This window comes from Anabrus simplex, chromosome 4 (genome assembly GCF_040414725.1).
Source record: "Anabrus simplex isolate iqAnaSimp1 chromosome 4, ASM4041472v1, whole genome shotgun sequence".
Lineage (NCBI taxonomy): Eukaryota > Metazoa > Arthropoda > Insecta > Orthoptera > Tettigoniidae > Anabrus > Anabrus simplex.
This window is the reverse complement of record NC_090268.1, coordinates 200,840,996-200,867,483: the sequence shown is the minus strand read 5'-3', so window position 1 is coordinate 200,867,483 and position 26,488 is coordinate 200,840,996. Positions and strand designations below refer to the sequence as shown.

Genomic DNA, 26,488 nt, shown 5'->3' with positions numbered 1-26,488 from the left:
CAATAAATAATGCAAAGATATTTCAACATTCTTATTGTACGAAAAGAACAAAAAAAACTTTGCAACCTAAATTTGACTTCCAAAACTCATTGTTAAAAAATAAGTAGTGCAAGCGCCTAGCGTTGCCATATGGCAACATCAAGTATCTTATGACCCAGCAGTCCCAAAATCCTGAAACTTGTTTTATTAGTTTATTTTGGTCTGAAATATGCGGCAAAACACAATAAATCAGAAAATCTCAGAAAAAAAAAATCAGGCGCTGATGGGTTAAGCACACATATTATGGTACCATCTACAGGCAACAAAGACCCACAGTGTTCCTCACATAATGGTACTACTCAAAGGTAACGCAGACCCATTCTGAACATAGTAAAACCAAGCCATTCGAGTGCAACACTTGCCACCTATTCCCGATAGATGCTAGTCTTTGCAGTTGAGCGCCCCGCTCCCCTGCCTCGGTGGGATGCCCATGATGGTACTAATCACATTCAACGCCCAGACCGTTGGTGTTTCTCACATAATAGTACTGCTTCTAGGTAACATAGACCTATGGTGTTCCTCATGTTATGGTACTAATCACAAGTAGTTTCATGGTTCTAATTCAATCATCGCTTGGTCGCCCCTTTTCGTTGCCTCTTACGACAGGCAGGAGGTACCGTGGGTGTATTCTATATCTGCGTCCCCCATCCACAGGGGGTCAAAACAACAAGGCAAGAATATCAGGAAAATAAAGATCTGGGTGTGTAAGAATATATTTGATATATATATTTTAAGAGTTTCAACTGCAAATGTTTTCACCTTCACCCACCACGCCTCAGATGCTTAGTTATACAAGATCATGCAGTGCAGCAGACCAGTACACTTATGAATATTTAGCCCAAAAGATAGAGCTTATGGATACATTTGGGTTAATGATGAACTAATCTCAAAAACCCAAACCTTGAAATAATCTGTCCGCCAGAGAGCTTGAAGTATCAACGTAAGACATGTCGACACAGCTACAGTAAAACCTTGTTGATTCGGAGTCATTGGGATGCAAAAATTGGACTTCAAATTACGTGATTTTTAATTAACTGCCAACACGTAATTCGGGAATGCCAACCCTTGCGGTGTCACGATATATTCTAAGACCCATTACTGCATGCAATTAACCTTAATTCACAGTTTAAACCTTTCAAATGCCATGGGAAAGAACTATTTCCAAAATGTAACCAACAAGGTGCATTTACAGTATTCAAATAATGCACTTGGATAACTCACTGGCAAACATAACCTCACGCAATGAAATCAAAAGAAAGAAAACATGATTCAAAGACGAGGAGATATCTATACTGGCTCCCCTGTGCAAGTGCTTTATTCATTGGGTTACTGTACTGTATGCAATTTAGATACCTTGTACTTGCACGCAAAGTACCCGACGCCCTTAAAACATCGTGGCTTTTCGAACTTTCCTATGATGGGGGAAGGAAGTCTCTCGCTTCCGTGTGCACTGCATTACAACACAGTACATTTTCCAGCTAGCAATTCTGTAGGTCCGTTTAAACTCAGCATTAAAAAAAATAAAAACAAACAAACAATGCAGTTTCAACGACATTGACAATATTGTTTGGTGCGTACGAATTGATTATATAAGCCACGCTTTTCGGCCGACTGTCGGCATCCCCAGTGTTCGCAGATTCTACCTCTCCGCACAATGCCTGCTACGTGATATTGCGACGTTCCTTAAAACGCCAAATACAAAATAATTAAGATTCCACTCAAACTCAGCAGATATGAAGCACACGGTAGACACGCGGAAGTGGGTGAAAGTGCAGAAAGTTACCCCTGCATGTTCCGGAAGATGCGTTCTTTCATGACGTGCAGAAATGATGAATTTAAATTACTCTGTAAAATACTATTTTTTTCAAAATGTAAAGGCATTTTCAAATTAAAAGTCTGAATTTCGGTAACGGACCGACATTGTTCTTCGAATTACGAATTTTCTGTATTTCCAATTAAACAATTTAAATAACACGCAAAACCGTACCTCATGTTTCCGGGAACGAGAGCTGCTTAGAATCAGGCGAGATTTTGAATTAACCAATTTTGAATTATCAAGGTGCTACTGTATATACCCTTCGAACTTGCGCACTGGGATGGACAAGCCAAACTCTTGCTCTGTTTACATCAACCTAGCATCACTGATGTCTGTACATTCACTACATTTATATTCTGATAAAGAGTATTTTCTGATAAAGAGGGGAATGGAGTTGAGCAACAAAAATAAGGCAAACATATTCATGCAATATGAAATATAATACCAATCATAAACGTTCTTTCTTTTTAGGCTAAACACTTTATGAGTAAAGAACAGATAGAGATATGTACTTATTTCTTTAAAGAAGCAAATGATGAAGACCAGGATATCCAAAATCTCTTGCACTCTTTCAGATTACTACAGAAAAGTGCATGCGTATGTCTGGACACAACTGTTCATCAAACAAATTTTTATGAGAGGAAGAGAGGAGCTTTGATGAAGTTCTTTACCTGTTTTTCCAATATATTGATTTTGTCATTAACTTGCTGGTTGTTGTTCATTTCTCTAGTTCTCTTATTTTGTTCATCCTCCAGCTTCCTTTTCAAGTCCTGTAATAAAGACTCCGTTTTCCTCCGCAAGTCAGACTCGTTCTCTGCTTTTCTCTGGGCCTAAAAAAAAAAAAAAAATAATAACACATCAGACCATAATATTTCAAGTAGGACTATATATATATATTTTTTTTTTTTTTTTTCCACCAGAACCAGCACTTTCACCACAAAACTAGTAATGGTATTGTGAAATATCTGTATTATGATACACACAAATACACAGTACAAAGAATTTCACAGGATGGTAGTACTAGATATTTTTACATCAGAGTCAATGTTTCAAACAATTTCTTTTGAGACCCTCAGTGTTAGAATGATTTGTAACCAATTCTATAACAAATAACTCATCAAGTTTATGTCAAGAAACAAATAAAAATATATTAACATAATGGGAAAAAATTGTACCAAAAGCTCAATTAATCTACAATTTACAGAGTTTAACATTGCAACTGTTGCCTTGTAAGAAGTTTCTAGAAAGCTGAACAACTTTCTTTTAGATCCCAAAACCATTTCATTTTGGTTGAGCCTGGACTAGAACATGGTGAAGGAGTATCAGAACTAGAATGAAGTGGAGAGGGATCATATTTGCCAGAATTTTGATAAAAAGAAATTATTATGACAATGGTGATGACAGGTTTCGTAAGACATGATCCAATTAACAACATTATCACTAATTTTTGAACCACGACTACATAGACTATCCTATCTATCTATCTATCTATCTATCTATCTATCTATCTATCTATCTATCGTCTTTCCTTTTGACACTCATGGGCGACCTGCACATCTGGATGTGGGATGACAAATGACAGTAAAACAGAACTATTCACATGTATTGAGGATCAAAGATGATGACATCAAAGCAGCAGATAGTTTAACTTTTGGGATCAACCATCAACAGCGATGGTTCTGACAGTCCAGAAATTTGTAGCAGATTAACTCTGGGTAAGGCAGTATTCAAAGGACTCGATAAGGTCTTCAGCTGCCCATCAGGGCATTCATGCATGCTAAGATCAGAAAGGTTAAAGCTCTGCTGTTTTCTATAGCTACTTACGGTTGTGAAAGTTGGACAATCAAATAGGATAGGAAGCAGCACATTGATGCCTTTGGGTTATAGTGCTGGAGGAAACCTTTACATACATCTTGGGACTGCCAAGAAAGCAAGTAAGTGGGTTATTCAGAAGATCAAACCCGATCAATCCCTTGAGGCCTTTATTCTGAAGCTAAAGCAGATTTACTTTGGTCACATACTTAGATTGTCCGATTCTATCGAGAAAACGATTACGCTTGGAAAAGTGGAAGAAACACTGAGATGAGAACACCCAGCATTGAGGTGGATAGACTCCATCAAAAAAAGCAACAAAGTCATCACTGAAGGGTCTGAAATGTCAAGATGGAAATAGAAACACCTCGAGAATTCCATCCAAGTAGTTCCCTGAAGACGATGTTAACTTGATAGCGTGCACGCAGATAGAGATACATAGATTAATATATAAAATTACTTAGGCCTATAACAGCCACAATCCTGCTTTCTTTCAAGTAAGAGATAGAAGTTGCTACCTATCCGACATATAAATTACTACTTCATCTCTTTTACGTTGCACCAACACAGGCAAGTCTTATGGTCATGGTGAGATAGGACTGAAGAAAGCCTGGTGTGAAAATGGAAAACCATTATCTACCATCAAAGCTTGAGCCTAAATTATCAAGTCTTCACTTACTTAGAAATCTGTTCATGAAAAAAAAAAAAAAAAAAAAAACCACACACACCCCCTATCACAGATAATATTGCAAGTGTTCTCGATATTAGTCTTTCAAATTTATTGTATATTCATGTTTTAGGAGATACAAACAAGCATACACTCAGAAATGAATTATTGTGAAACAATTAATGGTGTAGAAAGACGGATCAACTAAGCAAGTAGATTATAATAATAAAAATTTGCCCAAGCCAAGATTATTAAAAAAAAGTTACTTCTTAGGGTATGGTTTAAAGAAAATTGCAGCTCTAATACCAAGCCATCAACAAATAACATAATTAATGTTCGTACCAGTCATATACAGTATAAGTACTATTCCTCCTTCAAGTCATGTTTGGCGATGGTTAGACTAACAAATAACATAATTAATGTTCATAGCAGTAATGTAAAGTAAAAGTACTATACCTCCTTCAGGTCATGCTTGGCGATGGTTAGACTCTTTTCCAACTGGCTGGCTTTGTCTCGAAGCTCCAGTTCGGAATGTGCTAGCTCTTCCAGCTGCCCTAATAGGGTACATCTTTTTGCTTCCAGAGCCTCCACCAGCTGGCGTTCCTGTTGGAGCTTATTTTCCAACTCACTCAGCTGTTGTGCACTTTGTAGCTGAGACTTAGCTGTAGCTATAGACTGAAATGACAAAAGAATACATATTAAACATCTAACGCACAAATTTGAATATAATCTTATAAATTATAATCCCAATGAAAACATAAATAATTCTGAATATTAATACCAATGTTCCTTACATGGTGATATAGCACAGAAAAAACACTCAACTGTTTTCCAGAAATGCTGAGAATTGTTTTAGTATGGAAGACTATTTGCACCGAAGTAAGGTTGTACAGTAGCATAAATACAAGTATATTTTCTCTCTCAGCCTATTATTTTCTGCAATATCAGCTACTTTCCTCTTCTGTAAGGTCCACTAACAAAACCAGCCATTTTAATTTCATTACAATAAATTTTGAGGCTAATTGTACCGGGAGTACACCTTCTCCGTCCAGTTAAAATGTGCGCTTTCCTTAAGGCAATCTATGTAATTGAACTTGGAACTCATGTGATGCATGATACTTGGGGTTGTAACGCACAGTCTCTATCATCGGCCTAAGTGCCCCCCTCTGGTGGGATCACGGACAAGTAATTCTTAAGGGAATTTCAATTTTCAATGTTGGCTAACCTTAATTTTTTGAAGACTGTTTTGTTCATGTATCAAATTTGTTAACACTCCTACTGCTTCTTTCTACCTTAGTTACTAACCAATCAGGAATTTTTGGAATATTTTCCCTTTGCTGGCAGGATGTAGTATTTACAGTGCACTTATGTCTTCTGGTATGGGCTAGAATAAATTTGTTACTTTCAATGACCTGTTTCATCTCTTCCTTGGCTTGACAATACAAAAGTGACCGAGGTATGAGCGATTCTAGTAATACCGTTCCTTATGCAAACAGTCCCTGTTATGAATGGTGTGAAAATATCGCTCATAAGTTCAGCTGGTGCATGCATTTCAGTGGGCCTGGCAGACTGATATGTAATAGCAACTTCTGGCTCAGTGAGGAAAGCGACGGGAAACTACCTCACTCATTTCCCTAGTATGCCTCTTCAGTGACACCTAGGCTATTGGTGTTGGTGGAGCTGTAGAGGATCAAACCAACCTTTGGGCTGAATACCCAACATACATACACAGCCAATTAAAACTGGGGGTGTGTACAGGCATCCAGCCTATCTGTAAAGAGTTCTGGAAACTTCCCCTCGAAATGCTATAAAAGCCGGGCGCTTTTAGGCCATATTATCATCTTCATCACTCCGGTTTAGTGAGTGTGGCGTGTTATTCGGAGCCAGGGGCCGCAGGTCGGCGTCTTAAAGGCCCAACTATACACAAGCTAATGGCAGAAATTCATAATATGTGATAGCTCCAGGCAGGTAGCTTGAGGCAATGGTTTCAAAACCCCTTTTATTTTATGTACAATTCTAATTTCTTGATTTAAATATAGATTTTTGGCAAGTCTGAAGACTCTGTTCAAATCCCTGCTGGGAAACATGTAAATTGAGGGAACAAAGAGTGATTACCCTTTGTTGATTCCCAATCAACTTGGTATGGGGTGAATAAAATTATCTAAACCTCTAAATTCTTAACACACCATTGGCATTTAATAATTCTCATTTAGTCACCCCTCTGTAGAATAGGCCTCTGCAACTTCGGGCCATAAACCCACTTATAGTTCAGTTATTATGAGTTTCGACTTGACGTTTGAGCGCTGCCTTTTGGCAGAGGGTAAGTGAATTAATCAAGAGCCAATCATAGGCAGCCGATCACTCCGACAGAGCCCGTTAGACTCCATTTCTGGTTAGCAGTGTTGTCGATCTGTTGTTTACTGTAACCACGTGCTATCAGCTGTGTGCTGTATTGTGCTCAGTTCTTTTCGCGGTCTTTGTGGGTCTTTGTGCTAGGTTGTTGTTCGTTTATATTTTGTAGTGTAGAGTTTATAAATGATTTGTTTAGTATTTTTAATAGTATAGCGCGTTAAATTGTAGTGAACAGTGTGTAACAGGTGATCTAGTTTATATAGTACCTTAGTTTAATATTTCGTTCGGTAGTAATATAGTAGGTTAATTTTAGGCCCGTGTGTGAATTTGATATTCTGTCATGTCAACGCCTACATTTAAGGGTGAAGCTCCCAAGAGAAGAAATCCCTTCGGATGCGGTACTCCACTAAAGAGCCAGGCCCGGGAAATCGTTTGTAATGTTAGGGAGTCATTCTTGACAAAGCACCAACAATGGCAGCTAGAAAGAATGAGCTGATTAAGTGGGCGAAAGATCACAATATTTCGGTTTGCGATGACATGGGGAAGGGGGATCTTATGCATCTCTTGAAACAAAACAAGCCCCAGTGTCCAGTTTATGTGGTGGATGAAATAGCCAGAAGGAACGGGCATAAAGTAGTTCACATTCCACTATACCATTGCCATTTTAACACCATATAACTGATTTGGGCCCAACTGAAGGATTATATAGCTGAGAATAACCGACTCTTCACAGTTTCGGAAGTTAAAAGACTTATTTTCGAAGCCGTAGGCCGTATACGTGCGGAGGACTGGAGCAACGTTGTGAGACGCACGAAATCCGAGATGATTAAAGCTTGGGGGAAAGAAAGTCTCACAGACGATTATGTTGAATACTTTATTATCTCTGTAGGGTCAAGCGAGAGTGAAACCTCAACGGACGATGACAATGCCCATAGTGTCTCAGAAATGAGTGGTATATTCGCTTTGTAGGATTATTTCCTTCGTTACGGGAAATTGAATCTAAAAGCAACGCGAGATCTTCTACATGGTGAGTAGAAATTTAATTTTCTCACTTTTTATCTGTTCGAGCATTGACATATTTTTATCTTGTAGCTTTATCCTAAATGTGTTGTGTATTATTGTTCATCTTATGTGAATCATGTATGTTGCTACAAAGAATAACTGATTATGGACTTATATTCCAGTATTTGCATTTCTGTTCGTGTTGTGTATCGTCAATCAGCTGTTTGTATTCGTAGCAGTTTGGCAACACCGTCTGACTTCCGGCTAACTGTCAAGTCGAAACTCATAAAAACGGGACTATAGAGTTTTAAGAGTTTTTCTAGCAGGAGTGCAAGTGTTTCGACTCCTAGTCTTTTGTTCAGGGCGATCGTGTTAAACCCTTCCTTTTTTTCATTTAGGCAATTTAGAATGGGTATTCTTTGCCCCTGTTTAAATTGTTATTGTTTATAGCCCACTGTGTAACAAACTGTTGAGAAGAAGTGACAGTAAAAGCAATGAGGTTTGTCAGGCATAACCTTGTAAGGAATGTATGCCTCTGAGAGGCTGGACTATATTAACTTTAGGAGCTCGGACTCCTAGACTATGTAAATTAGTGGAGCAAACATGCTCTCATAATTAGTGCACCTGTTCAGAGCTACAATGCTTATCCCCTTGTATATTATCACGTTGATAATTCTCTCTAATCTTGTACCTGATTTTTGACTTTAAGTCACTGTGGTTGTGGGAGCTGACGAGCTCATTATTATATTATTGTTGTTTATTCAGATTTTCTATCTATCAAATTTTTTTAAAAAAAGCAATAAAATTTCAAAATTGAATGCCTTAACTTATGCTCTACTAATTTCCTTGTCTGCCCATTCACCCCAGCACCTTCTTACACCTCTTTGCAAAAATTGAGTGCATCCTCCTGATTCAATACATCATATATTCCATCATGTTTCAGCTCGTTTGAGCCACCTTCAGTGAAAAACGAAGGGGGGCGAGGGGTGAAATAATTTACATAATACAAGCTTTAAAATGCCAAAAAACAAAAGAGAGCCTAGACGGAAACAAAATTAGCACAATATACAATATTTACATCACCATGTGGAGCAAAAAACTACTCGTTGCAATAAAATTCAGTGAAACAGGGGTTAATACAAAACATAATTGAAACTAAAAACTGTGTTAACCTAAGAAAAGAAATGAAAACAAAATTATAACGATGGAAATGAACAAAAAGTGCACATAGTGAGGTTGCGGACCTCTTCGTTTACAAAATATTGGTTTTGTAACAATACAAAACAGGATGAAATCACTGTGCCAAAAATTCAGGCAGAAAATCTATCTTTGAAGAAACCCATCACATCGAATTGGCTAGGAGGGGAGTGGGAGCGAAAAAGTTTGAGAAACCAAGACTGATATAACGTGCAGGCGAAAAGCCTGTAACAAGGAAAAACACCGATGACATTTGAAGCTTTAGAACAGCAGCATTCTCAGTATCTTCTCAATCTAGCGGTCCCATTCTTGATTATCGTTTCATAATGTTGGCTGGTTGGTTTGCCTTATTATGAAAGGTCGGAAGGGCCGCGACATAAAATTGAGAAGCTGTGTTAGGGAGATGACAGATGCATGGTAAACTGTAAGTGACCTAGTGGAAACAGTCAATGAAGTTCCAATCTGTAATGGAAAAAAAAATAAGGTTGTGTGAGAAACTTGGGCTGATAAATAAAAAGTGTGGAATGGGTGCGTAGAAAGCTTGAACTTACGGTGTTTAGAAGGCGGTTGTCCTCTCAAACAGCCTGGCTTTCTCAAAGTAACGGTCTCGTTCGAGCGATCTAGTCTATTGTTGGTTCAGCTGTGTTTGAGAGGATGGAAGGAGTGGAGGGGGAAGGGGAGGTGGAGGCCTGGTGTTGGGAGGGGGAAGGGGTGGTGAGTTGGAGAGATAGAGGCGAGATTTGCTTATATTATGGAAGTTCTGATAAATATATGGAATGAATGTTTCAAGTAGAATGTTCTTTTTCTCCTTGACTTAAATTGTGAGAGGGGTTCATAAACTGATCTAAATCGATGTGGATGCTCTCCAGAACGTTGAGCAATGTGCCTTTTTGCTCATAATGCAAGATCTTAAGATCTTTATCTATTGAAGTGTATTCGTGGCTGGATGCTGTATCTCGACGACATTTTAATTCACAGCAAGAATTTTCAAGAACACCTTGTACATCTGAAGAAAGTACTGGAAAGACTGATGATTCATGGACTTACTTGAGAACTGGAGAACTCCCACTTCACCCAGTCCCACGTAGAATATCTTGGCCACGTCCTAACATCTGAAGGTTTAGAAAGGCAACCAGAGAAGAATCGAGCTGTGGAAGAAGCTGAACACCCGCGGACCAAGCAACAAGTACGTCAGTTCCTTGGCTTGTGTGGATGGTATAGAAGCTTCGTGCCACACTTTGAACAGAAGGCAGTACCACTCACCGATCTACTGCATAACAACCGCCCGTTCCGATGGACCAGCAATGAAGAGGCAGCGTTCCAAGGCATTTAGGCTGCAATATGCAATGCTCCCGGTCTAGCCCATCCCGACCCTCAACGGAAGATGTGCCTACAAACGGACACCAGTGACTCCGGCTTCAGAGCAGTGTTATTCCACGAGAGGAGCGACGGCGGAAGGGACATCATCGAGTATGCCAGCAGAAAGCCATCTGCCACCGAACGCTACTGCCCTGCCGAGAAGGAAGCCTTAGCCGTGGTGTGAGCCATGGATAAATTCAGAGGCTATTTGGAGGGAAGGGGGTTCCAGCTCTACACCGATAACACCGCTCTCAAATGGTTGAATTCGGTCTCTGGCTCAAAATCTAAATTGATGCAATGGGCTCTGTTAATCGCAGAATTTGATTTCGATGTGTGTCACATTGCAGGACCGAGGAACATAGGAGCAGACAGCTTATCCAGCCACCCGGCGATGGAACCAGAAGCTAAGAGCACCATTGTCGAGAGGGAGTCCCCATTAAAACACCAGAGTGAACCTAAGGGACCTGTCCTTATGACCATCAAGAAGGAACTTGATCTGGGAGTTTTCAAACAGTGGCAAGAACTAGATAAGCCCTGTATGACCATGACGCAGTGAGACAGAACACTGATAATCGACTCATCCCGAAGGAATTCAAGAAGTGCTACACGAACTTCCAGGTTGACAGAGGACTCTTAACATACAGGTCGCACCTCTCCGACACGCCTGCAGTAGTGGTGATCGTCAGATAGCACACGACGGACATCCTCAAGAAGTTCCCTCAAGAAGTTCCACGACAGCACTGAAGCCGGATTTCCAGGAGGCGAAGAGACATATCAGACTATCAAACGAAAAATTCTTCTGCGTCAACATGCGGAAAGACATCCTGGATTACATGAAGGGGTGCTACATCTGTGCCTGCACGAAGGCGAGCAACAGGAAGGCAGATTACAGTCAACGAGGAAGACAGCTGCGACACCCTTGGGAGGTCATAGCCCTGGACTTGATGGAGCCTTACCCTAGAACACTACAGATTAAAACAGGGCTCCTAGTAATCGCCGACTTTTTCACAAGATGGACTGAGGCCTTTCCGATACCAGAAGCCATGGCGGAACGCATCACCAGCCTTCTACAAGATGAGCTACGGTTATCCATGGTGCATTCTGTCAGACAACGGGAGTCAGTTCACATCAAGGAAGTGGCAGCAAATGATGACAGAATGGGGTGGAGAGCACTGGACCACCCCGATCTACAACCCAAGGACCAATCCAACGGAACGACAGAACCAGGAACTAAAAAGGATGCTACGGGTCCACCTAATAGACAAAGAATGTCGATTGTGGGACTGTCAGAAACCGCAGTCACTCTTTGACATGCGACGGCGATCACGTGTCACTGGCTATTCCCCAGCGGAGCTGTTCCTTGGTCGACCGCTATATGTCACCGGGGATTGGGAGATTCGTCCACCACCCACTTCTGGTCAAGATGATACAGCTGTTTCCCTAACTGAGTGGCAGTATAAGCAGCAGCAGGACATCAAGGAAAATCAAGCTTTGGCCGAGAAGAGATCCCTCACCCAGGCCAAGGCTCAAGATGTTGAAGAGACCCAGATCTTCCTACAAGGCCAACAAGTACTGCGACGTAACCACCCAATCAGTAATAAGATTGGAGGGTTTCACGCAGGTCTCGCACCTAAGTGGGTTGGTCCCATCGAGTGGATAAGCAGCTGGTCCATTGGGTCTACTTACTGAAGAACAACCCGCCTGTCAAAGTCCACGCATCGGAGTTGTGGCGAGTCACCCAACCACTACGTATATAGAGTAAGCCTGGTACTACCATGCGTCAACCTGGAGGAGACGCTACTAATGACACAGCACAGTCATAAAGAAGTTCTCTTCTCTCTATCCAGAGCTGCTTTAGGAAGAGGTGAAATTCAACAATTCTGATTTGAACACCATCATTGTGGGTGTGATAATGGTCTGATAGATTGTTTCTTGTCTACATTTCCCAATGTCGTGTTAAATAATTATAGAAAGCAGATGAGGAAAAAGATTCATGCCAGCAGTGAGGATAAAAACATTACGCAGAGGAAGCTGAGGAAGCTGTCAACATTCCACAATAATTGAGCTTGTGAGTACTATTCTTGAAGTGTTTTGTTTTCATTCGTGTAAAATGTATAACTTGTTTCTAACTTCAGTGAATGCATTTAATGATGTGTGTGCTTCTTAGTATCATTTTATGAAGATAGTACATTTATCATAATCATCGTGTTGGTGTAAATGTAGTGAAAATGAGTGAAGTTAATCAAAGTCTGACAAGCCCCCTTTTCTCTCGGCCTCCAATTGACAGATAGGTATGGAGATGCCAAGCGTACCTTCTGGCTTTAATTGTAGATGGCTCTGTTTATATCGCATACCTTTTGCATTAATTTATATATATAAAAAACAAACACCAACCTCGTGTATTAACAGGCTGCCATGAAAGACAAGGTAATACAGATCATATGTGATGGAGATATTACAAAGGAATAAAACATAGAAATTATAAAAATTTGATAGTTTTTGTTAATAATGACATTATGCAGTGTCTCAGGAGCCTAATGGAACCTCTGAGAGCTATCATAACTATTTTGTGAATGTCATCCACGGGTAGCTGGAAACGCTTCCATGTATCGCCAAACTGTCAAGGTTTGGTGCCGCGTGCTCCAACCATCTATTACTTCAATCTCTTGGAGATGGTGTTTTGATATGTTATAGGTAGAGTTCATGGTTTATAGCATTTAAGAATCAGAGATTTTTCAAATTTAGCATTTTGTGGCATCTATACTTCTCAAATTTAGAGTTTTGTAGCATAATGATGAAAAATATGCATAATTTGCGAAACTGCATACAAAACATTTGGGAATGAAACCATACTGTTTAATCACATAATGCTCGCCATGCAGTTTTGAATACACTATGGAAAATAAGACAAAAAATCAACATAAGACTGCAAGAAGTATTAACACACGAATATGCATTATTTACAAATTTTCAAACACAATTTCAACGTGAAAAATACTATTCTGAACGTATTCATTTATCTCAGTACAACAGACCTACAAGGAAGAGGAATTTCAAAGATGATTGAAGTACAACATGTCAATTGTTTGAATGGTGTCCTCTTTCATTCGATACTGCCTATCAGTTTTCATGTTGTACTTGCTATAAACCTCTCTACATCGACACTGTTCGTAGGTAATACCAATATAAATGGTCCGTTATTGGACATCATAAATTTTCCAGCTAACTTATTCCTGGTTGCCAGCGTTTCGCCCCCGTATGCTAGGTTGGGCTCGTCAGTTGGTACCTTGCACACCTACCAAGACGCATGGCTAGTGCATACCGTGGAGGCCACCACGTAGGCTACTTGAAGCCACCGGCAGTGTCAATGCACTATGAGAGACTTTGTCTCACTACCACTACCACTTTGTCTCACTGTTCGTAGGTGTCCAAATGCACTGCAGTGCTGCCAAGGCACAGAAAGGAAACTTGAACCTAAGTGCCATCAACATTTGAAGAGTGTCAGAAGTTTATTTTTCATTTTAATGTTCTGCATCATCTGTTGGTGACATGCCTCGCAGCCCTCCACAATCTGATCAACAGTGACACTTCTAAAAATGGTAACTTATGCTTCAAAGACACAAGTGATTTGGGTTCCAGAGCACTGTTTTGCCCTGCAACTGCAGGATTAAATAAATTGCACACTTCGTTGAAATACACATTAGTATCATTGAGGCTCGTGTGCTTGGAGAGCTTTGTTATGCATTGAAGCATACACTGCTTAAATTACACCTTGATTTCCTCTTTTTCCACATTGTTTCTGAAACTCTCCAGCAGGTCACTTGTTTCAAATGGAAACCATCCGTCAGCATTCCTCTTCAATTCTCCCCAAATAGTCAAAAGATCATCCCACAACTTGTGAGCATCGGGTAGGACGGGCCCTCCAGTACTGTGAGTGCTGCATTAATTTTCACAGATATCCGTAAAACAAACTTTATCTGAACTTTCAGCAAGGGAATCATATCCTGATCTCTAAACATATCCAACACTGAATGGCCACTGGTGTTTAGGGAATTGTCATCAGGAGAGCTAAGGGTAATTCTACCATGGGTGTGAAGTACTTGTCAAGATACTGTAATAAGCAAAATCAAGAGTTCCATCGGGTGATGACAGGAGCTGGGAACAACACTGCATTCAAATCAGGGAAATTATCTTGGAAAAAAATTAGATAGGAGTTAAACTTTCTGCAGTGGAGAAAAGCCATGTCAAGTTTTGAAACTAAATTGTTCAACTGCGACAGTTCCTTGAGAATAACATTTCCACAAGATGCAACTTATATGCAAAGCACAGGAAGTGAAGGAGATGGTCTCCAATCATTGTCTGTAATGCCTGGAAACATGCATCACTGAACGAGTTTTGAAGCTTATAAACTTTCATTTATGTACATGAAAGGTAAAGGTGTATTCTGCCCAAAGGCAGGTCCAAACCTCCGCAGAGGTGTGCCTGAGCTGGAGTTAACGTACGGTAGGATGGCCAGTTCTTTTCCGCTCCTCCATTCCTTTACCACCCCACCATATTAATGGTCTATATTGGTCCTTATTGACTACTTACAGCGATAAACATACTGCACTGAATAAACAAGAGATAAAGAATCCATCTTGTCAATACTAATCAAAAAATGATTTAATATAATATGTTAATTATTGATACAAGTTTTAAGAACATATCGTTCACCTCTTCAGCGAAAGTATTTCATAATTTCAATGACATGATTAAAATAAATAGATGTTCAATTATTATTAACAAGGCAGATTCTTTATCTCCTGTTTATTCAGTGCAGTAAGATTATCAATGTTCATAAGTTTCAAACATTCCTTCCTTTCCATATGGGAATCTCTTGAGGCATAAGCAAACTGATTATCATTCTTAACGACTATGTTACATCCATTAATACACTGAAGGTGATTTTCCCAAGATGTTTTGAAAAGGCTAAGACCTTTAACTTTTCTGAATAGATCACATTGTCTGGTGTGTTAGTAGGAAGTTGCAAGATTTCCTTTCTTGTGCTTTTCTGAATAGATCACATTGTCTGGTGTGTTAGTAGGAAGTTGCAAGATTTCCTTTCTTGTGCTTTTGATCATTTTATCCGCATGGTAGTACTTGACAACATGCCATCTAAAATGACACCAAAATGGTTGGTGATGAACCGTCTGATGCCCAATATATTCATTATGTCATGATTCATCTAATTCATACCATCTCAGTTGCACAGGTCAAAAGGTTGAGTTCTAAGCAGATTTACCATCAGATGATTTCCTTTACAGTAAAATGAAAGTTACCCTGAAGAACTTACGAGCTTCTTCCAGACAGTCTTTGTTCCCCAAGCATCAATGCAATATCAGCATAGATAAACTGCCAAGCATTATCCAGGGTTGATTGGATGTGAAGATTTGGTATTGTGTATTAGAACACTTCACACCTTCTGCTTTTTCACCTGCTGCTCTTGACTTGCAGGTTGAAATATCTGTTTTAAAGATAGGTATGAGTAACGAACACAAGACGGAAATATTTTGTTATTTTTCATATCATCATTCACATATTAGACCTAATTGCCTGTTAGGATCCTATAAAACAATCTCTCCCCAAAGTTTCATTGGACAGATCTTGTTTGTTTAGGGTAGTACTTAAAAATATTTTGTGTATCTTCTGTAAAATTAAGAGCCTCCGTGGCTCAGACGGCAGCGCGTCGACCTCTCACCGCTGGATACCGTGGTTCAAATTCCGGTCACTCCATGTGAGATTTGTGCTGGACAAAGCGGAGGCGGGACAGGTTTTTCTCCGGGTACTCCGGTTTTCCCTGTCATCTTTCATTCCAGCAACACTCTCCATTCTCATTTCATAGCATCTATCAGTCATTAATATATCACTTTGGGGGTGGCGACCCCATCGTACTAACAGCCTACATATGCTTCATTCATTACATCCCTGACCCGGTCAATGACTGGAAAACAGGTTGCAGGTTTTCATTTTTCTGTAAAATTAAATATCATAAGTAACATACAGATCTAATAATGTTACTCAAGTTATCCTATTTTTAAATTAATCTTCACTAAAACGTTACATTGAAAACATGACTGAAATTGATTTCTCCATCTCTTTTATAAATTTCTCCTAGAACACAGGAGAAATTTTGTTCATAGCCATTCTTTCCAACAACTCTAAAGTGTGTCACAGTGTTTATTAACTTCCTTACTAGTTTTTAATAAAGCTCCTACCTGAAAGTTTTGCCATATTTTAAAGATTTGTTGATTGGGATCGTTTTCCATTAAATTCCTGCGGCTTTGATGCTCTAAATTATTTATATAAGAACATTTTTTTAAAAGGAATTTAGAACAGGTTCTACCTTCCTTTGTCAAATCAGGAATGTAATTCCTTCTACAACATTGTGGGATATATTTTGCATGGATCCTCTCTACTAGGTCTATACTGAGCTGAAGTGAAGGGCAGAAAGTTAGAACTTAGGTTACGGGAAGAATTCATTACAATCTGCAACGTAAAAGAGTTTCTTCTTTTACTAAGACATACGTTCAAACCATCACAGAAAGGTTAATGAAATTAAATTTCAAATTCCCCAGTAAATTGCTTTTAAAAAACCCAAATCAAATTACAAAATAATTTTACTTACCGTATCCACCTTTATGTTGGTACAATCATGGAGTAGAAATATGAAAAAAAAAAAGAAAAAAAGAAAAAATTAAATTAAAAATTGCACATCCCCAAAATAGCAAACTAATAAGCAAATAAATAAATAAATTAATTAATTAATTAATAAAAATAATATCTAAATTAAAATAGCTAATGGTAACTTTAAAATAAGAAAATTAATATCAAGCGGTATTACATTTACAATATTTGCTAATTCTTACCGCATCAATCAAAAGCTGAGTACTGCCCTTATCTGATAGCAACCTAAACATTAGAGAAAATGGTGTAAAGGCACAAGGAAGAATAGTAAAGACAGAACCAATCATTATTATACTCACAATCAGTTCAGATCACATTTGAAACATAAGTGGGGAAATAAAGCATAGTATTTATAGAGGTATATATCAAATAACATTATCACTATAACTGCCCTACCTCCTAAACAGAGAAAAATATTTAGAAAAGTAATATTATTTTACACTAGGAGGGCAGGTGGGCGGGGTTCACTTCAGATATCTGACTTTCCCATATTATGATCGTAGACTACTAACAACTTCATTTGGAACTATGAAATTTATTAGGCTGCTGATGATCATAAAATTCATACTTTTACATTTTCTGCAAATACTGAAATCCATGAACTCTGCTGATTGTATATGCCATGGGCAAACAGTGTAACAGAAATGATAAAGACCCAGAAATGATCTTGGTGGAACAAATGCATTTCTTTTTTGTGTGTCCTTGACTACATTCTTAACTTACACTGCAACCTTCCCTTTGTCGTCTTTATTTTGAATTATGCTGCCTATTAGCTTTCCTATTTTCTTGTACGATGATGAGTGCAGTATTATTAGTCACCTTATTTCTCTCATCCTGTCTCTTTCTACCCATCTGACTATTATTAATAATACCAGAAGCAATTAAAGCATATATCCTCAGGAAGCACTCTTGGCTGATCCAGAACTCCTACATGCATGTACCCTTTCTTGTATCATTACCAAAATAATACCTCAAGAAAAGTCAAGAAGGATTTCCTCGCCAATGAACCTCTCCAGCCCCTAGTCTGGTGGAGGTTTATCAATATCTTTCTCCTGTGGCACCATGAAGGAAGCCTGCTTACCTCACTCCTGCAACCCCTACACTCTAATTACAGTGTCCATTTCACTTGGCAGATCTCCCCCACACGTCTCACTTTCCTTGACGTTTACCTCCACCTGCAGAATGGTAAAATCTACACCTTTGTACATGTCAAACCCACCAACCATCAGCAGTATATCCATTACCAGACTGATACTATTTAATAAGAAGAGAGCTTGGCGCCTGTGAAAAGACTTCTCTAACCCACACACTCACAATATCTTCGTTAAAATCAGCCGCCACGCGAGGTTTATGGTCAGAAGAGACTACAAAACACACGTAGACACTGTCACTGAAAACGTCCGCAGCAATCCCAAGCGCTACTGGAGTCTCATCAACACACGGAGAAGGACGGAGCGGATTCCTGTCAGCGTGAACCACAACGATGCAACAGCAGATGGCGCCGATCGCAATGAACTGTTCAACAGGTATTTCTTCTCCAAATTCTCCCCTCCCTTACAAAACCAACCGCTCCCTCCCGTTGGTACAGCTTCAAACAGAACCCTATGAAGCATAACTACCACACAAAGTGAAGTTCATAACCTTCTTCAAACTCTTCGTACCAACAAAGCTACCGGTGCCGACACTATAGGTCCTCTCTTCCTACAAAATACTGCCAGCACTCTTTACGTCCCTCTCTCTAAATTATTTAACAGACGTTTTGCCGCGGGCTATTTTCCTATTACCTGGAAACAGGCAAATATTGTTCCACTTCTCAAATCAGGCAACAAATTTAATGTTTCATCTTACCGACCAATCTCTATTCTTCCCACACTATCCTTTATCTTTGAAAAAATTATACACCAGCGTCTCCTCGCATTCACTTTGCCGTATATCTCAACCAAGCAACATGGTTTTCTACCAGGTGGCTCTTGTCTAACAAACCTGGCCACTCTGCATTGCTTTGCATCACACGCCATTGCAGCTAAATCACAGCTGGATATCTGCTATGTAGACATTTTGAAAGCTTTCGATTCTGTTGACCATACTCTGTTGCTCCATAAACCCTTCGAACAATTTAATATACATGGCAGTCATCTGACCCATCTTGCTGGCTTCCTACATAACCGTTGGCAGAGAGTGGTAATATCAGGCACTTCATCCTCATGGTTACCAGTCACCTCCGGTGTCCCACAAGGCAGTACTCTTGGCCCCTTGCTGTTTTCTTTGTTTATGGACGATCTGCCATCCGAACTCAACGAAACAGCGAATACCCTACTCTTTGCTGACGACTGCAAGATATTTAGGGAGATCAGGAATCCAGCAGATGCAGCTCTGCTACAGTCGTCAGTTAATGCCCGCTCGAACTGGTGCCATACTTGGAAACTTATCCCCAATCCACAAAAATGCAGCCACATGACCATAACACTGGTAAATCTCCTCTACCGACATCATATTACCTACTCGACAAGCCCATCACCGTGGTTACACAACAGCGTGAACTAGGTGTAATATTCGATACAAAACTACAATTTAAGACCCATATAGAAACATATACAACCAAGGCTATGAAATTACTAGGCATTCTCTATCGCTTCACAGAAATTTCTGACCCCATTGCTCTTCGTCACTTCTTCCTCACGATCGTTCAACCTCTCTTAAACTACTGCTCTCCGATTTGGACAACAGCCGCCCCCTCCAATACTAAGCAGTTAGACAGAGCAGTGTCCTTCCTTGCTGCAATTGTAAGGAACAGAAACCCCAAGCTCAGAAATCAGTCTACGCAGCAGGTATTAATGGCAATTAATGCGTCACCGCTGCACATCAGGCGACAGGTAGCTGACCTGAGTTTCCTCCACGAGATCTTAAATGGACATTACCGCTCGGAACATCTTGTTTCTCTCTTCTCTCTCCGCATTCCTTCCCGCTCCACCAGAACCAAAGACCTTCTCCACATTCCCCACACTCAGCACTCAATACTTCAACGATCTTTCCTAATCCACCTCCCAACACTCTTTAACAATATTAATAGGAGACAAGAGCTTGATACAGCATCAAATAAAAGTGTATTCGAGAGGTGTGTAAATAGTATCTTAAAGATAAGTTGATGTGAAAGGGTTATACCGCCATCTTGACCCACGACGACTTGGCTATGAACATGGACATTCTCATGGTTTTCGATTTGGACAGTTATTAGTAGGATGTGTACCTGATCTTGTTATATTTTGTTATGTTTGTTATATTTTATTTTGAAAGTTTACGTTTGTTAAATAGTCTGTTGACAGTGCAAGTGAAATTTGCTCAGTGTAGCTGTATCTTGTGCTTCGTGAATGAATAAATAAATAAACAACGGTTTTCAAGCCCATATTACAAAACTATCTTTACAATTCAGCCTTGTCATCGTGGGCTAATGGATTTGTTCAACTTCTAAAGACCATTACCACCACCACCACCTGAGGAAGGAGTTTTCTGCTAGGGGTTGCCCTCTCAATTGTTTGACCGCAAGATCTCCCGAGCCATGAAATCTGTCCCCAAACTCCCTACGCAAACTAACCACCTACCCTTCACAACCACATAGCATCCTGGTCTACACAAAATCAATCACATTTTAAAACAAGCATCCTGTCTTCTCTCATCCTCACCCTACACCTGGGATCATCTTCCAAAAAGCCCCACAGTCACATTCACATGCCCACACAACCTCAAAAACATTCTCACTCATTATGAATCATACCAATCTCCAACCCCTTCTGGTTATTTCCTATTAACACAGACTCTATAAGACCTGTCGTTTATACCAAGCACCACTTCTACCGGCAGCATCACCAACAAATCTTACTCCATACACGATCATCATTACTGTACTTCATTTAAAATTATTTACCAGTTTCAAAGCAGATTCTGCCCAACTTTCTACACTGGCTCAACTTGCAACACAATAGCTAAAAGTACATTAGCCACCGCAGTACCTGGAAAAGTTCTAACATAAATGTTCCTGTCCCAATTCACATGCGACACCACCAAACCATGTTTGATGAATGTTTCACAGTAAAAGTACCCCCCCCCCCCTCCAACTGCCACACACGCACATGACCTTAACATTAGATAAACTCTGCATATTTCCATTCTCTTGTTTGATCTCCCAATCCCCTTACCTCACGCAGAAGTCTACTTGCCAACAATGACAATTATTATTCTATCCTCCAGTAATGAAGGCTGCAGACAAAAATTTTGGACTTTTTGGACTCATGTTTTTCTTCTGTGTACTATAACCATGCATTCTTACCAGGTAAGTCAGTGTTCTCCATCTGTTTCCTAGACATATACATTTCACTCCTGCTATCTTTCTTACCTGAGCATTCAAAATAACAACTTAGGTGCATACATTAAGTGCTACGATGGGTACAGCAGCTAGTCTTTCTACCTAGGCTGATCAACAAAGACTGAGACTGACTTTTTCCTGTAGATTCCATGATAGTTTCCTACCTGTAACATAAATATTTGAAAAGAGCGGGTTTTTATGTATAATATCCGTAGTCGGCAGCACTCTCATGTCGGTAGGTTGGTAGTAATGCTCTATTGTGTAGACACTACGTGCATTTCGCATACCAGACAATAAGATTTACCAGCATGCAGTTCCCCCTCACACTACTGTTACAGCAGCATACTACACATCAGTATTGGCTACACTGAGGAAGCACATTGCAAAGAAACGACCAGAGCTTTCTCGGACTGGGTGGTGACTTCACAATGACAATGCACGGCCGCACGTCGCAAATCAAGCCCTGCAGTTTCTGGCTCGATTCAACATTACCCTGATCTTGCACCCTGTGAAATTTTTTATTCCCATCACTAAAGGCAAAGGTTAGGAGCATTCAATTTTCGAACTCCGAAGCAGTACTCAAGAAAGGGAGGCGATTCTCAAGGACCTGACAGAGAATGGTCTGCAGCATGTGTTCAATTTTTGTTTGCAAGTTGCTTTACGTCGCACAGACACAGACAGGTCTTATGGCAACGATGGCACAGGAAAGGGCAAGGATGGGAAGGAAGCGTCCATGGCCTTAATTAAGGTACAGCCCCAGCATTTTCTTGGTGTATAAATGGGAAACCATGGAAAACGATCTTCAGGGATGCCGACAGTGGGGTTCGAACCCACTATCTCCCAAATACTGGATATTGGCCGCACTTAAACGACTGCAGCTATCGAGCTCGGTAGCATGTGTTCCATGATTGGCAGAGACGCAATAAAAAGTGCAATGAAGTAGAAGGGACTACTTTGAAAACGATAATGCAAACATTGAAATGGAGTAATAAACATCTGTGAAAAAGATCAGTCACAATCTTTGTTAATCAGCCCTCGTACATAAGTTGTAGCACAAGAGGACTGAAATTTTTTTTTATATTTCTCTGGTGGATAAGTTCTAATTTACGAGGAGTAATCGTATTAAGACATCGCAGCATAGTGTTTGGGGTAGCTCCTAGTCTGTTCTAAGGCCCGGTTTCTTCAACTGTATGTTAAATTTTACTTAACAAATGTTACATAACAATTGCTATTAATTTAACACTTTGTTTAAAAGTGCCCTGTTTCACGAACACAGATTTCTGAATGCGTTCGGCAGTGAGCGTCTTTTGTTTCTTTACATAAAGCGCTCCTAGTGGTGTTGAAATAGTATTTTGTCACACGGACACATGGCTGACATTATTATAGGTTATGGTTAGCGGAGACCAGTAAGACGTAAACATGTTAAATAAGAGGAACAAAAGTGTTATGATGAATGCAAGTTTTTATTTCATTTCATTTTAATTTTAAATTATGTGAATGTGCTTAAAAAATGAAAGAACGGGCTGTTATATCACAACATTCTACATAGCCTATTCTTATATTCTTATCACCGGGAAAATGTGATAATTGATGTGTTTTGAATGGTTTTCAGGCATTATTTTATTGCGAGGAAAATAACATAATGCCTTGTTAATGCTGCAGTGGCAGCAGGAATTCTTTGCAGGATTCCACACACTTTTTCTTGCACTCGTGATCACAGTCGCCTACAATTACATGAAAAGTGTCTCAAGCATAATATCTAACAAGTAGAGGCCAGACCCTATGGTCAACCGATTTCACCGAGCTTCAATGTACCTGTGAGGAGACACTCAACGGTAACTCGTGTATAAGGGTTTAGGTCAACGCTTTCGTTTTAAAAAAAAATGAGGTCAGATGTCATTAAACAGAATCCGCTTCGGACAAAGTGGAGGTGGTAGAACACTAAAAAGGGAACAAATTTTAATTAAACATGTCAGGTCCGCAACCTAATAACTTCTGAAAAATTGATGAATCCCCGATTCGAATGCAAGGCATATATACTTGGGAGTTACATCACAGCGGAACAGAGTGGTGACCAAGTGGTCACCGTACTTACCTGCGAACCTCGTAGACGTGAATTCGAGTCTCGTCGCAGCTATGATTTTTGCATAAAAGAAATTAATATGTCCGTCTCTGTGGTGTAGTGGTTGGTGTGATTAGCTGCCACCCCTGGAGGCCTGGGGTCGATTTCCAGCTCTGCCATGAAATTTGAAAAGAGGTACGAGGGCTGGAACGGGGTCCACTCAACCTCGGGAGGTCAACTGATTAGAGGTGGCTTCGATTCCCACCTCAGCCATCCTGAAGTGGTTTTCCGTGGTTTCCCACATCTCCTCCTAACTTAAGACCACGGTCGCTTCCATCCCTCATCGTTGTCTATCCCTTCCAATCTTCCCATCCCCCAGCAAGGCCCCTGTTCAGCATAGCAAGTAAGGCCGCCTGGACGAGGTACTGGTCATCCTCCCCAGTTTCATCCCCGACCCAGAGTCTGAAGCTCCAGGACACTGCCCTTAAGGCGGCAGAGGTGGTATCCCTCGCTGAGTCCGAGGGAAAACCGACCCTGGAGGGTAAACAGATAAAGAAGAAGAAGATGATTAAATTAATATTTGAGGGAACGTCAACATAAGAATTGGAACAAACATATTACGCAAATTGCAGTACAATTTATTTTCTACCTGAAATTAATATAGGCATACACGTTCTCATAGTTCTGCTGGATCTCTATATATATATATATATATATATATTAATTTGAGGTAGAAAATAACTTCCACTGCAATTATTATGATTATTCATATTATTTGCATTTTACCTTCACATTCCCTGAAACAATGATTTAATTTGTATTAAAAAAGTATGCCTGTGGCGGGACTCGAACTCAAGTCGTCGCGGTTCAGAAACAAGTACGATGACCACTCAGCCACTGCTCCACTTGACGAGATTGCAACTCTTTAAGTATATAGGTGTTGCATTAGAATCGAGGGATTCATAAATTTTTCGGAAATTATTAGGTTGCAGACCTGACAAGTTTGAGTAAAATGTGTTCGCATTTTAGTGTTCTATCACCTCCAAATGGTCCGAAGCGGATCCTGCCTCATGATATTTGTCCTCACTGTTGGAAACTCTAACCTATTTTCAATATCGTCTAGTATCTTGTTCATTATGGCTTTGGTAATTAGAAATATATCTTCTGACAACTCTAGAAAGTAGTTATTTCTTAGTATGGGTCGTCCTTTGCCTTCTTCAGTTTATAAATAGTCTTCATACAGCAGTAAAGCTTCAAACTTACGTCTTCTACATGCCTCCATTTTGAAATTTTAGCAGTTGTTAAGAGGTTTAACACAGGGCTGCTGCCAGGTTAATTTAACACAAGTATTAACAATTTGTTAAGAGTTAACAATCCTTGATGAGACGACCATTTTGTTAAATTACGCGTTAAGTCTCCTTAACAGCAGAGTTAACACTTAACATTCGTTGGAGAAACCGGGCCTAAGTGCTACTTTACACCATCACTTGCATGTGGCAACAGAGAAAATGAGAGGTATAGCTCAGAAGCTGAAGAACACTGTTTTATGTAGAAAAAAGCATGATAAGAGTCAAGTACAATGGTGAGTTAAGAAAATTTATGAAAGAAGCAAACGAGCCTATGTCTACCATAAAATTTTAACTCCGTGGATGGACCAGTTCAAAATTACAAACAGAAGCATGTTTAACCCTGGAAGTGAGACAGTACCATTGCTTGGACTATTGTGGGACACTTAACAGAGATTATATTTTCTGCAACGAAACTTCTGCATGGCTCACAGGTAACAAAATTACAAAGCGAAAGCTGCTCTCTGCTGCCGGAAGGTTTGATCCAGTTGGATTTGCCACTCGGGCAATGTTAGAGCCAAAACTGCTCCTGCAAGAAGCATGGAAATTAAGAGACAACTTGGGATGCAAAGAAATATTGTGTAAGTTTCTGGCATGGCTCAAACCTGCCTTGGCTGGGGAAATGTCTGGTAACGAAGAGATTAACAGAGGTGCCAATGGAACAGAAACAGTTAGCCTACATGTGTCCAGTGACAGAAATCAGACATACTACACAGTGTGCGCTTTCTTGAGAACTGACTGTAATGGGTAAATAACCGTGAGTCTAGTACAGGTAAGATCTAGACTAGCGCCATTAAAGGAATGATCTATTCCTTGAGTTGAACTGATAACCGCCCTGATTGCATCAAAACTATGCCATGAAATAAAGAAGAGTCTACAGCTGGAAGGTGGTGAGACACACACTGCTAGAGTGATTCAGCTGTCGCATGGATAAACAGACTATGATAGGAATGTCTTTGTCAGCAACAAATTCAGAGAACAAAGGCAAAATACTTCTAATAAATGGCATTACATCCAAGATCCCTTAAATCCAACTGACTTACCTTGCAGGGGATGTGATGCAGAGGTTTTGTTTCTTAGTAGATGGTGGGAAGGTCCTGACTGGCTTCAGGCAGAGGAAGAACGGTGGCTACAGTAGAAGGTACTTGCCCTAGAGCAAGATGTGAATAAGGAAAAGAGGAAGAAAGCTTTGTGCTCTGTTTCCAGCAGCAACCCAAGATTCAGTGTGCTCTTCAATACTTTTCCAGTTACCGGTATATGAAAATACCAACAATGACTTGTTAGATCCACAGATTCTGGCAGAACTGTACCAATGAAAGTAGGTGAGGGGGGGGGAGAACTTAGCTTAAGAAGTCAAGTGTGCTGAAAGAACATTGTTGCAGTGTATCCAACAAGAACATTTCAAACGTGGAGAAACAAAGATCTTGAAGGTTTTGCATACCTTCACAGATCAGCCTGGGCTAATCAGAGTCCAGACCAAGGTTATTGCTCGATGATGAAGACTATTATTAAAAACCCATTCTTTTCCCTCATGCTCATGATCAAATGGTATTTGAGAAGCAAATAACAGCATTCTAGCAGCCTGTTGGGAAAATTAATGATTTATACGAGACATCAAACAAAACCAGTTGAATCACCGCCTTCACTGTTATCTAAAGACAGTGTTAAGCATACAGCAACCTTTGAAACAATGGGGATTCACATGGCTAGTCTTTTACAGGGAAATAAGTATGGATAGTATTTTTCACAAGCG

The 26,488-nt window shown here is 40.0% G+C and overlaps 1 protein-coding gene across 1 annotated transcript in view; it reads right to left on the bottom strand.

The window, feature by feature from the left end:
• Rok (Rho kinase) overlaps window positions 1–26,488 on the bottom strand; it is a 387,800-nt gene that overhangs the window by 250,138 nt on the left and 111,174 nt on the right. Inside the window, exons 13-15 of the mRNA XM_068227374.1 lie at window positions 17,150–17,192; window positions 4,791–5,009; window positions 2,527–2,685 (exon numbers count right to left, since the gene is read on the bottom strand). Coding sequence (XP_068083475.1) covers window positions 2,527–2,685; window positions 4,791–5,009; window positions 17,150–17,192 — 421 coding nt within the window. The remainder of the gene's footprint in view (window positions 1–2,526; window positions 2,686–4,790; window positions 5,010–17,149; window positions 17,193–26,488) is intronic.